General features: G+C 49.2%; 1 protein-coding gene across 6 annotated transcripts in view; it reads left to right on the forward strand.

The window, feature by feature from the left end:
• KCNQ2 (potassium voltage-gated channel subfamily Q member 2) overlaps window positions 1-17,251 on the forward strand; it is a 66,639-nt gene that overhangs the window by 30,347 nt on the left and 19,041 nt on the right. For 3 of the 6 annotated variants that reach the window (XM_068416032.1, XM_068416034.1, XM_068416037.1), the window contains exons 6-11: window positions 97-207; window positions 889-984; window positions 1,690-1,784; window positions 4,823-4,852; window positions 9,252-9,320; window positions 11,315-11,344. In XM_068416032.1, the coding sequence (XP_068272133.1) occupies window positions 97-207; window positions 889-984; window positions 1,690-1,784; window positions 4,823-4,852; window positions 9,252-9,320; window positions 11,315-11,344 (431 nt within the window). Of the gene's footprint in view, window positions 1-96; window positions 208-888; window positions 985-1,689; window positions 1,785-4,822; window positions 4,853-9,251; window positions 9,321-11,314; window positions 11,345-16,885; window positions 16,940-17,251 lie in introns of all 6 variants that reach the window. The other 3 variants (XM_068416031.1, XM_068416033.1, XM_068416035.1) reach the window with 2 other exon arrangements.

Genomic DNA, 17,251 nt, shown 5'->3' on the forward strand with positions numbered 1-17,251 from the left:
TCCCCCACGTCCCACCCCGGTGTCACGGGAGTTTTTGCCGTGTTGTTTTGGTTTTAAGGCTGCCTGACCGAGGGCTGTGTGATCTCCTCCCTGCAGATTACTCTCACCACCATCGGCTACGGGGACAAGTACCCGCAGACCTGGAACGGGCGGCTGCTGGCAGCTACCTTCACGCTCATCGGCGTCTCCTTCTTCGCCCTTCCTGCCGTAAGCGGGGGCCACAGTGTCTGGCCAGGAGGGGGGCTGAGCTCTGCCGTGCTTTGGCCCCGGTCCCTGGAGCTGGTGGCAACGGGACAGCTACATCCAGCAGCTTGGTGCACCCAGGGACCTCCCAACTGCGACTGCTCTGTGGCTTTTGAGTCAAAAAAAAAAAAGGGGAGAAGAGGGGGAACTCTGTCTGAATACCCACAGCTGGGCACTGTGTGTGCGAGCAAATGGGATGGAAGCTCTAGATTTGGCTCTGCACAAGTACTTATTGAAGTGAAACCAATTTTTTCCCGCAAAGGGCTGTTCCTGGGGGGTTTTTACACCATTTCAGCAAATCACCCCCCTCCCTTTCGCAGTGCATTTCAGCGTGTTGCATGGATGTGGTTTTCCCTCATGGGGATAATTTGCAGCACAGTGTGGCTGGTTTGTGTTTTATCAGCTCGCTAGAGATGGTTTGGTAAAAGCAGAAATTCCAGTGAGCACCAGCAAAGTCTGCTGGCCCTTCACTGGGAGTGTGTCTGCCAGGGCTGCCTTGGGTGGAGGCTTCTCCTTCCTTCCCCTGTGTGTTTGAAGCAAAAAAAATGAGCCAGAACAAACCTTTGGAGGGAAAGTTCGCTGCAACTTTTTAGTGACAGCTGAGCTCATGCCTTGCTAACTGCAAACGTTCGTTCTCTTCCCCAGGGCATCTTGGGTTCGGGGTTTGCTCTGAAGGTTCAAGAGCAGCATCGGCAAAAACACTTTGAGAAGAGGCGAAACCCAGCAGCGGGCCTGATTCAGGTGAGGATCACATCCAAGGAGCCTTGGGGTTACATCGTCCTGGTTTTGGGGGGCTTAATAGGCTTTTAGGAGTAGGGGAGGAGACGGGCAGGTGAAAAATAGGACCGTGTGTGTAAGGTGTGAGACAGCAGCTGGTGACTGGTCTTGTCTGGGAATAAATGCCAAGAACTCAGCCATGGGAAAGCAGCATATGTGGTAGGCAATCTGGGGGAGAAAAGGAACGAAATCCAGCCCAGCACAGCAAGACAAATGCATTAGGACAGTCTGTTTTCACCAAACTTTTTTTTTTTCCTCCCAAAGAGAATATTTATCCTGATGCAAAGTTACAATTGGGAGTATTTTCTTCACAATAACAGATGTCTACGCAGAAGGCTGGCCTTGGTGATTTGAAATTAGTGTCATTTGATATTCCCCTCCTCCTCTCGCTCCAAATTTTTTAACTCGTGTGCGTCAACACCCGTTTGATACCTGCCCTCACCCTGACAGCGAGTGCCTGGTACCAACAGCACTTGTAGCTGGGCTCACGTGGTCAGGAGCATCCTGGTACCCCCCCAGATTTGCCACGTACCAAATGAAGGACAAGGCAGAATGTCAGGACTGTCCCACAGAAAACAGAGGGAGGACTCGGTGTCGGCTGAGGCTTATAAAACCGAGGGCAGTGCTGGCCGTGCCTGGGTCTGCAATCCCACCGCGTCTCCTCCGCAGGCGGCGTGGAGATTTTATGCCACCAACCTGTCCCGGACGGACCTGCACTCCACCTGGCAGTACTACGAACGCACCGTCACCGTCCCCATGTACAGGTACCTCCTCCTCAGCCTCCCTCTTCTGCTGCCGCCTGCGTGATGCCACTGTCTCCATATTTATTTTTATCTGCATATATAGTTTCATTTATTTATTTACTTTTTTTTTGTGTTGAAAAAATTGATTTCAAGAGCTCTTAGGGGCTGGTATGTGCTTTTTTCTTTTGGAGTTTTTTTTCTTTGTTGTTTTTTTTGTGTTGCTTTTCGACTTGATTTTAATTTCCTTGCCTTTTTTTTTCTTTTCGTGTCTGTGTGTGTACATGCTCTTCTTTTCACCTTTATTTCTTCACGTCCGCTGGTAGTTGCATTGTGTTGTGACAGTTGCCGTGCCCAGGTGTGAAGACCCTCCCTCCTGACCTGCCCTGGATCTCGTAGGTAAACACCACCCTCCGTGTGCCCTTGCTTGGGCTCTCCTCGTTGCTCTCTAACGGTCCTTCTGCCTTTCAGCAAACTTCTGTCCCTCCCTTGACTGGCCCAGCTCTCTCCCTGGGTGCATTTGCCCTGGGGTCCCCCTTTCCTTTCCTTTTTTTCCTGTAAGAGGAGGAAAAACCAAATCAGGATTCAATGAGTGTTTTCCTATTTCTTGCATTTCATTTCTCCACCACGATCTATTAATATGAGTAGGGAGGGACGGCAGAGCCGTGAGGATGATGCTGGTAAAGCCCCACTGTGTTTTAGCAGCATCCATCTGGCTTGCAGTAAGGAGAGGTAACTCACCATCAGACCCAGGCAGCTTTTTCAGCTGAAACGACACAGGTTAGAGCAGTGCTGTGGGAATTCGCAGCCTCTTGGGATCTGGAGCTTCGTGGAGATGGGGACAGTCCCCTGCGATGCCTCGCTGCCCTCTGGGACGTGGGGAAGCACTGCATCCCCCGTGTCACTCTCAGGGTTGGTGGCATCGAGGAGGTGGCTTCCCCAGAAGGTAAAAGGTGAAGAGTTGCCATTCACTTGCATGACGGGGCCGTGCATCCCTTTCTGGTGTGTTTTTAGGGGCTAGCCAGATGTCTTTGGGTTTGTACAGGAGTTTGGACGTGTTGGTTAGATATTCCTGTAGCTTCGTGGGGTTTTGTTGGGTGTGGTGGGGCTCTGTGGGCCCCATCTCCCTGCTCCCAAGCAGGGCTGTGGTCCAGCACCAGGTTGTGCCCCTGCAGGTGTGAGTCCCTTTGTGTTTTCCCATGTTACTGGTGCCTTTTAGCCCTTGGGCAGACAATCTGGATGTATTTCCTAGGGTAAGCATTAGCCTGTATTGGAAACACAGCAGCCAGCCTGTTAAACCATCTTAAAAACCTGTTGGAAGTCACGTTGTCGTGGTCAGTAAGTTTCATTGGATTCATTCCCAGTGTGTGTCTGATCGGTTGCTTTTTCCCTAGAGATTTATGAACAGACGTCAAGATTTTGCTTAAAAAAAAAACAAAAAAAACACAAAACCAACAAAACAGAACAAAACTGTTTTCCAATAGCATTAAACCCACCCCCCATCGAAACTCTCCCTCCCAGTATCTGACCTTCTTGCTGTACATTTGCAGCGCTGGCTGAGATCAGGTACTGGAGGGGATGAGGACCGGAGCCTGGCCCAAAGCCCACTGCAAAACACAGCAAGCCAGGGGCTGGTTTCAGTGGGCTTTGTCAGGTTTTACTGCTGTTTGAAAGACTCAACTTACCACGCAGCCAGACGTACAGTGACACCCTTTTGCATGAGGATGTACTGGGGTAATTACTTACTAATTAATCCTCCTCTTAAAACGTGCATTTCCCATGGAGCTGATACGTGGAAGAAAACTAAGCTAAAGAGCTCCAAAAGAGGCTAAATAAAAACTTGGGGGAGGAGAAAGAGCAAAAAATGCAGTTTAGTGAAGAGCCCAGCTATCTTGGAGAAAAAGGCAGGAAAAAGTTGTAGCAGGATCGCAGCAGTTTTGCATCACCTGGGAGAGTGAGCTGTGAGTGCACCAAGGGGTTCAGTAGTAAAACTGAATTTTTTACCAAGCAGTGAACCTCTTTTGAATGTATTTTGGATGCAGTGAGATAAATTAATTGGGGAAAAAAAAAATTAAAAAATAAAAGGGGGTACCTGTATGTTCTGGCTGCAGCTTCCATCACTCACACTGTCCATCTATCCTCGTCTATCCACTGGAGGAACAGGCTATCCCTGTCTCCCTCCTGGGTGCCTGGGGGTGATCTGCAGTCACCGCTACCTTGGCACCCTTTCTGCTCAACGTTGGGCTGCTTCTTCCTCACAGCAGAGCCCTGTGACTTGAGCTCACTGTTCTTCCCAAGGCAGCTCCGAAAAGACCGGCTGATTGATATGAGAAAATTGTCACACATGCCTTGGAGGAGTTGACGTGTTCCCAGAACATCACTCAAATCACTGCAGTAGAGCCAGTCTCACTCATTTGGGAAAAATATGGTGGCCTCTGAGAGGATCTCAGATTTCATTTTTAAATTTAAAATGTGGTAGAACTGAATCTGAAATTTGCATGAGGCTCCTGGACACGCAGGTGCGGTTTGGGCTTGTAATGCATGCATGGCTTGGTGCGCCCAGACACCGCAACCTGTTATGCATCAGCCACCGGATTTGCTGAAAAAAAATTGCTCTTTATTGTCACTCGTGAGAACAAGACCTTGACCTGACCTGTGTTTGTATATTGGTCTTAAAAAAAAGCCACCAGCACATCCCAGCCAAGTCAGCAGCTGAGTCTGAGGAGTCCATGGCTGATGGGACCAAGGGCTGTGGCTGTCTCACAAAAGGTCTCTCAAAAGTCCCCACATTTTCCCCCCTCTGTGGTGCCCGTTTGCTTTCGGAGCGAGGTGCCAGCTGCCTGTCCCCGAGGGTGACACGGGCACGCAGTGGCTTCTGAGCTGGCTCAGCCCGTGGTCCCCTGTGAGCCTGGTCACAGCGCATCTGCTCCCGGGGATACACTTTGGTCATGTGCTAATTTTCTTTATTCTGTTTCTTTTCCCCTCTCCTCCACCCCACCTTTTCCCCCTTGTTTTTCTTTCTCTTATCCCTTTGGTTTTCTTTGGTGAAAACACTTGAAAAGCACGCAAACGCAAACGTACGGTGCCTCCAGGTATGAAGTGCATGTGACTCAAACTGTGTGTCATGTCACTCCTTGTTCTTCGTTTGGGACTGTAACAAAGCCTTTAATTAAAAAAAAAAAAAGGAGAAAAAAAAAAAGAAACCTCTGAAGATCAGTTTTTTCAAAGGAATGAGCGAAAGCCCAAACCAGGCTCCTCCCCATCCTGCTGCCTTCGGACTAACTCCATGCCCTTCATGTACATTTTAGCTATTGGTACACATAAGTGTTGGGAAACTGTCTGCCAAAACGATGATTTAAGGAAGGAGAATGGGAGAACGCTTGATAAGGTTGCTTTTTTAAGGAGGATTTCTTGATGGTCTTACCAACCTCTTCCAATTCATGCAACGCTTAATAAGAAAACTTCCCTGTTCATACTTCCATTTCCTCTCTGCCATCACTCCTGCGTGTTCCCCTTTCTCCAGCCCTCCGTTCCCATCCTTTGTACCATTTATCTCACTTCATGCTGTAGGAGCTGTGCCCGCCAGGTAACCCAAGGTTTGCTGAATTTGCTGGTGTTGTGGCACTGTGGGACACGTCAGTGGTAGCACAGAATAAAATCACAGTAGCGGCCGTGGCTGCTTTTGAGGAGAGATCTGGAATGATCATTCAGGATTTCCCCTAGTAATCCAGTCTGCTTTTTGGAAAAGGGATGTCCCACCTCAGCAGGACTTTTCCATTTCAGTTTTTTCTTCCAAGACTGACCTAGAGCCAAGCAGTTATTAGCCCCAGTTATTCAGTCTGGAGCTTAACCTTTTGGGATGAATCCAAACAAAACGCCCTGTATATGGCTGGGTAAGATTTATTATAAGTAATGTTATCTCAGGTTCTGCAGAAAAGAGCAAACTTTCCAATCACAGTAATATTTTATATGAGGAGGGTATGTGAAGGTGTAGTCAAGTCAGTATTTTAAGATGGGGAATAAATGGCTTTCATTTCAAGATTGTGGGCCAAGCTCTGTTCTTAGAGCAGTTTAAATCCTCACTAGTCGCATTAATGCCCTTAGAGCTGATGTGATTTAGTGCCTGATTTCCAAACCTGGTTCCAGTTTTCACAGATGCAAGTTTTATAGCTTTAGTAAATCACACTTACCACTTTGTGTGGTTAATTTACAGCAAACTGCATTAATGAATTGCAAGTATAATATTATGAATGCATTTTCCTGTTGTCCTGAACAACAGCCTGTTTTGAGAATCAGATTTTTGTACTGCTGGAAGTGAAATAAGAATGTGCCACTTCCATCCCATTTCTTTTAGTAAAAGATTTTATAAGTTTCATAAACATTCTCACTTATGAAAAATAGCTTAGGCTGGAGACAAAAGTCATGGTTAAGGTAATAATTGGCTTCTCATAGGAACTCCAACACAACATGGAGACTCAAGTCCCCATCCCATTCCAGCATCCATCTCCTTGTCACCCTCTTCCTAATCGCTCATACTGGGGCTGTTCAAAAAAAAATCCTCATCGTCTGTGTGTGCGTGTCGTGGTGTGTGCGTGTTTTCCTGTGTGCTCCCACCCACTGTTGTGTGCTGCTGCCCTCCTCGTCTTGTGGGGTTTTGGTGATGTCCTGGCCGGAGGCATGATATCCCTACTGTCCCCAGATGCTTGAATGTTATCTGTGCTACCAGAAGTAGTAAATTTGCCTTCTCTTTGGATGGGGGAAACAGCACCTGGAGTTAGTGTGGTGTTTGTGCCGTACTGGGAGGGGTGATGGGAAGCAGCTGTAGGTACCGCTGGGTCCCCTGCAGCAGCCAGTGGCTCGGGAGTGTTGCTGTGGTGGGTAGCATGAGCTCTGTGTGTTCCTGTGGCGTGCAGATCTTCTTACCTGGCTCCCCTTTAACCGAAACACGCTTCCCTTGCTAACAAGTGATACACGGACCAGGAGGAGAGAGAGAGAAAACATGAGATGCCCCAGCCGGAGGTCCTTCCTCACAGCAGCACCTATGCCACCAGTGCCCTGGGCACACACACCAGTGCAGCGTGCCCTCCATCCAGCGTTTCACAGCAGAGCTCAGCTGAAGCGCTGCTCAGAGCACTGCCTTGTCTTTGAGGTTCTGGTGAAATAGCGCAGCTCAGTAGCTGTTCCCCGAGCTGCTCTTGCAGTGGCAGGTTAGGCTGAGCTTTCCATTCGGATTAAATTTCAGGTCAAGTACGTGGATGAGTTTACACTCATTTTTAGTAATTATAATTTCAGTAAATCATTGTTTTTTTCCACCACACACGTACCAGACCCATCACCCTACCACAGAAACGGTGAATTTCTCCGTTTGCTTGTGTGTCTTTACCTTTGCGTGGAAGCATCTGTGGTGGCCCAAGAGCTTCCCACCTTCAGCACAGTGTACATCTTGTGTTATGGGCTAAAGCTCCTTCTGGGATCCTGAGTCCTTCAATCTAATGAGCTCTTCAGCTCTGAGACTTGCGTTAGTGGGAGCCCTGGATTGGTGATCCCAGCTGGAGGAAGTGGGGCAGTTTGTCCTATGTTCTGCTGGGTATGGACCTCCCTGAGAAACTATCTCACCAAAGAACAGTTGTGCACCCTTCATTAACTGCTAAGTACACTTTGTGCTTGATTTTATGCACCACCTTCTCCCATCTTGGAACCAATCTGCAAATCCTACGGTGGGTTTGAAGGGAGGTGACAGCCCAGCACTCATGCACTGCTCCACTGCACCAAGGTCAGCTTCTTCCTGACGTCTTGAGTGAAGAGGATCATTAATTCATCAGATCAGGATGTGCTCTTCTCTGGGTGGAAGCGAACAGAGCTGGACTAGGGAGCCGAGCCAAAATTTTCAGGCCTATTTTTATTCTTTTCTCCATACTTAGGATTGGAAATTTTTGTGATTGCCTCAATCATGTGAACACCAAGTCTGCTCTGCTGAACAGCTGTGGTTTTGAGGATGAGTTTTGTGTATGCAGAGGAGAGGCTTTTCCAGTTGTTTTTTTTAGTTAGAGGAAAACTATGAAATTATTGGTCTCATAATGGCTGAAAAAATGTGGGCATGAATGTCTCTGCCTTTATTTTACAGTAAGCAACAGCCCCATTTCTTACAGCACCTCAGGTGAGACCACTCTGTTAGTCTGCAAGCACTTGCACCCCTTTCCTTCCAGTCCTAAGGTGCAGTTTTGGGACAGTTTGAGTAGGTCCTTCTTACTTTCACTAAAACCCACGTGGCTCATTTTCCAGCAAAGCCATAGGTATACACTGCCTTGGGGTTGTGGCTCTGTGGGCTGTGGCCCCAACCACACTGTTCCCAGCCTGCCAGCAGCCCCTTGTCCCCCCCTTCATCCCTGCAGTGATGCGTCCTCCCACTTGCTTGTCACAAGCGCGACCGGAGGCGGCTGCTGTGCTGACTTCACACCCTCTGGGCACAGCGATGACATGTGGCACTTGGACGATTTGACAAGGGCACACTGGTGGCCCAGAAAGGAGTTTGCAGCAAGCCATGGGATGAGCCCCGTTGGCCTTGACCCCGAATGCAAGGTCCCCAAGTGCGCTCTTAAGTAGATGCTGCTCTTCCCAGCCATGTGCAGCGTTCTCCATCCTTCCCCTGACACCTCCAGCTCACATCTCTCTTGCTTGAAAATCTGACTGTCAATATCAACGTTAAATATTTATGGAGCAAGCCCCAGTCTCCCAGAGCCCGAGGGAAGAAAGTAAAAGTGGATGTGGGAGCTGATTCAATGGCTTTTAGCACAAAAACAGGATAGGCAACAGGGTGTTTGTTTGTTGGGGTTTTTTTAATTATTAACCAGGATTCCCATTGTCAGGTTCTTTTTTCCTGAGAAAGGGAGGTTTGATATGTGATTTTGCCTCATTTTGGGGCAAAACCTGACACAGACAGTAGGGAATTGCCTAAACTTGCCCCCGGAGCAAGCTGCTGTTTCTCCTGGGATGCTCCCAGCCTCAGGTCCCTCTTTTCTCTACCCCATAAGCTGCTCCTTCCCATGCCTGCCCACTTTCCCAAGAGCAGCAGGGTTGAGTTTTCCTATTTACCTCCAAAACTGGAGCTTCTTTCCACTTAATACACAGCTGAAGTGCTGACCTCCACACAAAGTGATGCCAACCGCTAGACTACAGGCGGTGGAACAGCTCTCCTGCCAAGGCACCGCCGTGCTGCTCAGAAGCCCTGGCAGCCGCCTGTTTTCTGGGACATTCAAAATCTGGTGGTGCAGACAAGTTTCTCTCTCTCTTTCCCCACCGCTCTGCCTGAGGACAGTGTTGGGAGTAGCAGCCAAACCCCTCTCCGCCCTTGCCAAGCTGTTCCCCAGTTGCAGTTGGTGGCACAAAGCTGGTTCTAGTTGAAAGGATGGGGCATCGGGGGAAGTTTCCAAGACAGGAGGCTCTGAAATCGCCTCTGCCTGAATATTAATGGTCTTTATTTTCTCCCTCTAGACTCATCCCTCCTCTGAACCAGCTGGAGCTCCTGAGGAACCTGAAGAGCAAATCAGGACTGACATTCAGGTTAGCAGCAGAGTTAAGAGAGCTCGGAAAGCACACACTTTGCAACCTTTTTCTTTTGTTTTTGTTTTTTTTTTTTCTTTTTTTTTTTTCTTTTTTCTTTTGTTTTTTTCCTTGTGCATTTTGCATATGGACGGCTTTGAAGATTTGAGAGGTTTTGGCAGCTGGTCCCCCATGGGTCATTCAGCGGCCTCCTCCCCATCCCTCTCCCATGTACATGAACTTCTTCAGCCTAACTTGGCTCTGGAGTGATATTACAGTGCTGGGCTGAAAATGCAGTCGTATTTTCAAAGGGTCTGATCAAGGTGTTGTTCCCAGTTTTCCTCTGACCTTTCTGCTCTTCACCACCCTCAGAGGAGACTTAGGCCCACGATGTGTTAATTCATTCTCTGTTCCCTCTAGCCTTCCCTCACCTCCCCCAAGAGCAGGCAAGGTTGTAGTGGTGAGAGATTTTTGCTGAATTTGCTGTGGCAAGGTATACGTGATTGTCCCAGAAGACCAGGAGTCCTGCAGCTTAAATGTGTGCTCGGAAGGGTCGTTCTTGGTTTTTTAAGCCAGCGAGGCTGCCCCGTTTGGTGACTGGGGAGCGTGCAGACCCCAGGAGGGATGGAGAGGAGATGCTGGCCATGCCGTTGGGCACTGAGGCCAGCTGGGGAGGCGTGGGATGGGACCTGCCCTGGGCTGTGTGTCTCTGCAGAGAGCAGAGATCTGTTAGACCTATGAGCCAGGCTGTAAAATGTGAGTATTTGGGCTAGTGGCTGAGGCTGGGCTTCCAAGCTTGTCTGAGCAAGGAGCAAAGGGTGGAGGGGCATTTTTTTAAGTCTCTCCAGGCCACTGCCTTCAGCCTGAGGGAGAGGGCTTGGGGGTTGTGCAGATCTCGGCGTCTCAGCAGCCAGTGCTGGGTGGAGGCAGGGCCAGGGCTGGTACAGCATCACCCTCAGAGGGAATCGAGCTCCTCCTGCCCTGGTCTTCTCGCAGTCCGTTTAGTCCCTTAGACTGTCTGATGTTAGAGGAGGCAGACCCTTATCTGCTGAGAAACACAGTCTGCTCCCTGTCTTGTGGGGCGCAGGGGCAAGGCTGCTCCGGGGCCCCGGGTTAAATGCAATTTCCCAGCGTGAAGAAGCTGTGAATCAGAGTAGGTGAAGGCAGAGCAGGTTTTCCTCGTTGCTGGAGGGAAATGCCACCAAGATGCCTGGTCAGTGAAGGTGAGATTTGTTTTCAGTGTGGCCTTAGCTTCGTATGTAGTGTTATGCCTCCGCTTTTGCAGGTGTTCAATTCACTTTGTCCTCAATGTCGATGGTTTTTCAGGGCGAGCAAGTGGTTTGGGATCTCGGTAGGAAACCACATACAAAAACTGCGGCTCCCCACTCCCTTTGTGTAGCCTTCGCCAACTGCTTTGGCAAAGTAGCTGCCCAAGGCTTTGGGGGCAGAAGCCCCACGTGGGGTGTCAGGATGTCAGGGCAGGGGTCCACGCTCCTTCCCTCCAATGTCCCCTCCCAGCACCACGCGTTAGCACTGCGGCGTGAAGCCACGCATCGAGAGAGCTGACGTTAGCTCTGTGCCGATGGCCAGGAAGGAAAAGCAAATGCACCAGGGTCACGGGAGCCATTCAGATCCTTCCTGACGTGCAGGAACAACTCAGGGCGGTGCATTCCCAAGCGAAGGGGGCCTCTCTCAGCCCACAGAAGTCCTCCTGTGCTCACACAAATCACACAACCATCAAGTGTCTCAGTCACACGTAGGCACAAGGATGGGCTGGGGTAAACTCTTCAACCCTGTGCGTTGTATGTGTCTTCTCTGAGGTTGTGTGAGTCTCCAGTGATCTTCTGTCTGGGCCAGAAACTCCAGGAATTAAGTGCTCCTTTCCCTTTCTTCTGTTCACAACTTCCACTTAGTTGTATTGTTTGGTATTGTCCTTTCGTTATGTTTTAACAGTGAAGCAGCAACATCTTTTGCCACGTGACACCATGCTAATGTACTATTGCTTCTGTTTAAAGGAAAGAGCAGCAGCCCGAGCCATCGCCAAGGTCTGTATCGCTGCCACCACGCCATTCCCATGCATTACCTGTAGATTTCTCTGTACGTGTGTGCGTGTGTGTACCATGTGGTGCCATCGAGGGAAGCATTCTCAGTATTAACGTGCTTTTTCTGTGCTGTGGCAGTCCGATGTATCTACATGTCTGCTGGACCTTAAATCATACCTTCCTCCGGTGTGCCTCGGGCTGTAGCTGCGAGGGTAGTGAGGCTGTGGGGGCTAGAGAGTGGTGGGCAGCACTGGCAGAGCTGGCGGACACTTACCTGGGGTGACAGCAGGGCTTTGGTTTATGCTGCTTTTTTTTTTTCTTTTGTTGCTGGAGTCGTAGCTGAAACAGTATAACGCAGGCTCGGTGAGCGCTGGTGGGTAGGTGATGCTTTGCCTGTCTCCATCACCTAACGCCATGCCAAGGTGACATGGGAACACAAAGCCATCACCGTGTCACCGAGTTAGCAACTCCTCCTGAGCTCCTCTGGCCGCAGGGTGCTGCACGGGGCTGCGTGGACCTGCTGCTCCATGGGACACGGGAGGGCTCTCTGACATGGCACGGTGTTACATGGCAGAGACACCCTTTCTCCCCCCCGTTCCCTTTGGCCTCCCAACCTCTGGATGAAGCACAGCCCCTGCTCCGTCTTCCCTCCACGCCTCGAGCCCACGGTGCAGAGCGTGCTCAGCCGGGCGCGCTCTGAGACGTGGCGAGCACCTTCCAAGGTCAGCCATAAATCTCACCTCCAGGACAGCTTTTCTCTATTCACATGACCTAGGGAAAGGGTCAGGGCTGGTATTTGGGATACTTTCAGGATACTTTTCATCCCCTTAGAAGTTTTTAATTCTGGTTTGTTTTTTTTTTTCTCCAGTATTTTCCCAGTTCTTTTAAGAATTAATTCTGAGACTGAATCATTTTTTTTTTCTTGGGAGGCAAGATGCAAACCTGATGATCTGTGGAGATCATCTGCTTGGCTTTCAGATCTTCCATCTCGTATCTCAAAACATAGCTTACAGCCTAAATACTGCAAACACTGAGTATGTTTTTCAGAAGTATAACTAGAGCCTGGCATTTTGCAGATGTAAATTTCTGCTGTGCCTTCTGGCTTATAAGAGGCCAGAAACTAATGTTTCCCTGGCATAAAATCCAACCAAATATATCTGGATAGATATGGTGCTGACTAAAGGGAGGAAAACTTCATCCTTCCTTCCCTTTTTTCCCCTTACTCTTTTTTTCTGTCTTTCATTTGAGCTTTTCTTTGCAAGCAGAACCTCAGTAGCACTCCATCCACTTTCCTGTCAAATAAACCAAACCACCAAGATCATGTTTCAACTATCCAGAACTACTTTTTCCCCTACGTGGTGTCTCATCCTGTGTAGTAAGAGCAAAGGCAGCCTCCATCCAGCTTTGTGAAAGCAGGGAGTGTTACGTGGGAGGTGCTCTGTGGGAGCAGACCAAGGCTGAAGTCTTGGCCACCCACCCATGGCATCAGGAGGGTCAGCATTTCATCCCCGGGGCCTGGCTGCTCCGCTGCCCTGTCTCAGCCAGTGACATCCTTTGGATGCATCAGGGAGTAAATCCCCGTTTCTCACAGGCATATGACTGTGCAACGAGACGAAGTCTATGTTCAACCCAACCAGCTCCATAGCCGAGGAAATCTGAGGACTGAGGGTCCCTCACAGGGTCCCACCAGCCAGCATCCCTGCAGTCACAGGCACTAGTCTGATTTCTTATTTTTAAAGCTCAGTCCTGTCTTGCAGGATTCATTTTCACCAGTTACGACACCAGGTTGGATATAATATTTCTTCGTGGAGATGGCAGGTTCTTCCCTGTTCATTTTCTATATTTCTTTCTTAATCTTGTATCGCAAAAAGAAGTAAAAATAGCCTTTCACTGCCCTTTTTCAGAGCATTTTTGACTATATATAGCTCCTTCAGCAGGGTCGTCTCCAAATGCTGCTTTCCTGTTCCTGTAGTGTATCTGTTGCTTGTGACACTGATGGATTTTGTGTAAGATGCTAAACCTGAACCCAGGAGTGCTCAAGCTGAGGGTCTGTGAGCTCTGAGCTGCCATGTATATGGTATTAGCCTGCTTCCCATCCTGGTTAGTTCAGCTGCCATAGCACAACCAAAGCTCTTTCCTTCTGTGTTTTATTAGGGCAGTATCCATCTCCCTGTTCCCACTGCCCTTCTCCATCTGATAACATCTCAGACCTCAGGAAGGAATTTTGCACAGTAGTCCCTGTATTCAGGGGGCCCCAAATCACTTTTTTCCCAAATAAAAGTTTCTGGATCTTTTACATTCACATCCCAAACCTCCCACCCACTCTAATTTCCCACAACCTTCCAGTGATGCTCTGTGTGTCATCCTGCCCTTAGAAAACTCGTCCTGTTTCTCAGCCCAGCCCACAGCTAATCATCCAGCAGGGTCTGTCGCTGATGATGGTTTCACATTCATCCTGGGGATGAATCGTCTCTCATAGCAGCCCCCAGTGCCACACTTTTACTGCTGCAGCTGGTGAAGGATTTGCCACTTTCCATTTCCATCGATGTCAGGAAACATGGAGTGTGTCATCTGGAGACAGCTGGACCTTCCTCCCGCTGTAGTTACCCGTAGGGAGTGGCTGATTTCCTATATCCCTCTTCCCATAACCGATACACCACAAAGTCCTTACAGCAAACAGAACAGAAACAACTTCTTCACTATTTTGCATCTTAATGTATTTTAAGTTAGAGAAGGGATGCTGGCACGGCTCGTGGGGGCATGCTGCGCAGGACAAACGTTGCCTTGCAAGGCCAAGGAGCATCCCAAACGCCCTGCCGGCGTGGGGCAGCTCTCGGGGGCTGGATCTCTGACTCCGGTGCTGCTGTGACCGTGCTGACTTCTGCTGAGATGGCACTCGGAGAGCTGCTGCCCGGGGTGGGGGGACATGGGGTGATGGGCTTAGTGTGGCGGAGGCTCGGGGTCACCTGGAATTACTCGGGTGGCTTTTTGGTCTTGGTGTAAAAGGGGACAGCTGACCCGAGAGACAGGTTCTGTCCTTTCTCTGTCGCTTCTGGTTTGTTTTCTGCTGTGAGCCTGTCTGCATCCCTCCGTGACCGAGTGCCGGGGAGCTGTGTGCTGACCTGCTCGGGGGACGGGAGCACACCTCCCCGGGACACGGAGCCCAGGCTGCGATGAGCAGAGAAGATGCTGGCCTTTTCCTACATGCTACATACCTCTTCCCCCTTTTTATCTTCCTCCCTGTTTAAAAACTGCTTTCAGAGCCTCCTCTGTTGCCCATGGCTTTGGGCACTGTGTCTACCCTGGAAGTGGCCCCTGTCCTTCCCCAGGCTGGCCGCTGCTGCAGGAGCAGTTAGTGCCGTTGACGCCTCCGAGACCACGCTGCTCTCGTGCAGGGTCCAAACATGAGTCCCCTCTGCCTCATAACCCCAGAGAAGGAGGGTTGCTCTGCCGTGGGGCTTTTCTCACCCCTCCTGCTGCAGAAAGCCAACAAATCAGAGTGGTAACAGGGTTTGATTACACCTATGTTAATCAGGCTGGAAATTAGCTGTGGCATCTCGTGTCTCTATTTTTAATTCTGGTTGTAACGTCAAGAAGACAAACGTATGGTTAGCCAGGACTATGGAGGGTCCCGTACGAAATGTGTGCTTCAGATGCTCTTTAACACATGGTTTGATCAGCATCTGAAGGTATCCGTGACCACATTTGTTCCTCTTGTATTTTCCAAAATATGATTGGGTGAAAAGCTAAAAATTAATGAACCAACGATCCTAATAATACATTAATAGCAGAGAAAAAGAAACAGAAGGATTCCAGGGGACTGGGAAGCTAAAACTCAGATTACTTTGTCCAGCATGAGTTCAGTCTTGTGCGTAATGAGAGTGACCTCTTGGGAAGGTTGTCCTCAGCTGTGGTTTGTCCTTGACCCTAATGAAGTCAGCAAGGGCATTATATTGAGTGAATGCTGATCTGGGCCACCTTGTAATGTGTATGTGTATCTGTGCGTATATCTATATATCAATGTATGTATATGTCTGTCTGAGATACACACTACGTTAATATCTCTGTTCAGGAGCGTGATTAAGGCTTTTGTACGCACTGGAGGATGCCTTTAGTTGACTCAGTGGGCCCCTGCTCATCCAGCCTAGGGTGTCTGAGGCGTCACTAACCGCTGCTGCCCGTGGAAACCAGTGTCAATCACAGGAGCCCCATGGGCCATGTTAGCCTGGGTTGGCGTTTGACCTTCTAACCGGTTAAACTGGTGTCAGAGACTCATGCTGGGACTGACAGTAATCTGGAAATAATCAGTTGCCTTTAGGGGAGCAGATTATTTGCACAGAAGAGACTGCATCTGTCTGTAGGGGCTGCAGAGGAGAGTAACCCACGTGTCTCCCTGAGGCTCTGCATGCTGAATATCCCACTCCCACACCGCGATGCTCAGACCTCAGCTCCAGAACAGCCCCGGTAGCACCACCGGTCCCCCGGGGCTCCCTGGGGATGCGGGGTCCCGTTGCGGGTGCCTAAGGAGTCCCCAGGATGGGGAGGGTGGTGTCAGGGCTTGCACGGGATGCCGTGAAGCAGAAGGAATTCCTGCAGATTCCTTCTGTGTGTGCCCACGAGCTCCTCCGATTGCCGAGTTCAAGCGTAAAACGAGGTTGGGTTTTTATGCCCTTCAGCCTTTTCAGTCTGTCCGTGAACTCAGCAAGCGATGCCCGCTGGTGGGGTGATGGGGGCCACGTCATTACCCTTGCGCAGGTAGAGGGCTGCTCCATGGCGTGGAGAACCCTGGTCGTGGTGGCGATCTCCTGGCAGGGCAGTGCCTGAGCAGCGATTCGGGACGGGCTGATAGGAGCTGTGGTGGTGCCTCAGCAAAGCCAGTAACTCCCTAGAAGTGGTAGGGCCCGTCTGAAAAGCATTACGAGAAACAGATGCATGAACACAGATGTTCAAGTCCTTTCCCATAAGGGACTGCACCACACTCTGGTTTTTATCTTTTTTTTTATTTATTTTTAAATGCCAGGCTTAATATAATGCAATTTCCTGTATGAGAAGTGCAAATAATTTGCAGATTAACTAGCTCTCTTTGTGAGGTTTGTTTTTTTGGAAAAAAAAAAAACAAAACAGAAGAAATTTAAACCTTTCGGATGTTGTTGGACAAAAAAAGTTAAATTTTTGGCTCACCATGGCTTAGACAATTAAAAAAAAAAAGCCTTTTTTTATCTGTTTAGAGGAAGAAGAGAATACTTTTTGTTTCCAATGCCGATGAAAAAATCTTCCTGCAGGACTCAGTCAATTGTAGATGAACTGACGCCACCAATTTGATGCAGAATGCGTCATTTCTAATAATTTAGTGACCACAATGAGACAATTTTCAGAAACCCTCTTGATTTTTAATTTTTTTTTTCACTTACCGCTCAAGCAGAAAAATCCTGTCATGAACCCGGCCCTCAAAACACCTGTCTTTCAAAGCTAGAGTCAGTAATCAAAAGTTTCCTGTCTGGCATTTGCTTCCAGGTCTAATTTTTACTCTCCCCTCATTTCCAGTAAAAGCAAACCGTGCAGAGAGTCACTATGCGGATGCTGCTCAGGAAATTCTAGGTACCACGGGAAATGCGTCGCACGGAACTAATCAAAAGCTGCACGGCTCATTCTCCCTCTACCCTGCTACCACCCGTTCTGATCACTTCTCTGCTTAATAGAGGTACTAGATGAGTAAAAACAAAAGGTGAAAGAGCCTCCCCATTGTCCGCTCAGAAATCAGAGGCTTCCTTGTCTGCTGGTCATGCAGAACACGTGAATCGAAGAGACGAGGATGGGGAATTTGGTCTGGGCTGGCAAGCCCGTGTCTGCTCAGCAATGGAGGAGGCCAGGAACTGAAGTTTAACTAATGATGGATAATTTTTAAAGAAT

Source organism: Nyctibius grandis, chromosome 19 (genome assembly GCF_013368605.1).
Source record: "Nyctibius grandis isolate bNycGra1 chromosome 19, bNycGra1.pri, whole genome shotgun sequence".
In the NCBI taxonomy this organism is placed as follows: Eukaryota; Metazoa; Chordata; class Aves; order Nyctibiiformes; family Nyctibiidae; genus Nyctibius; species Nyctibius grandis.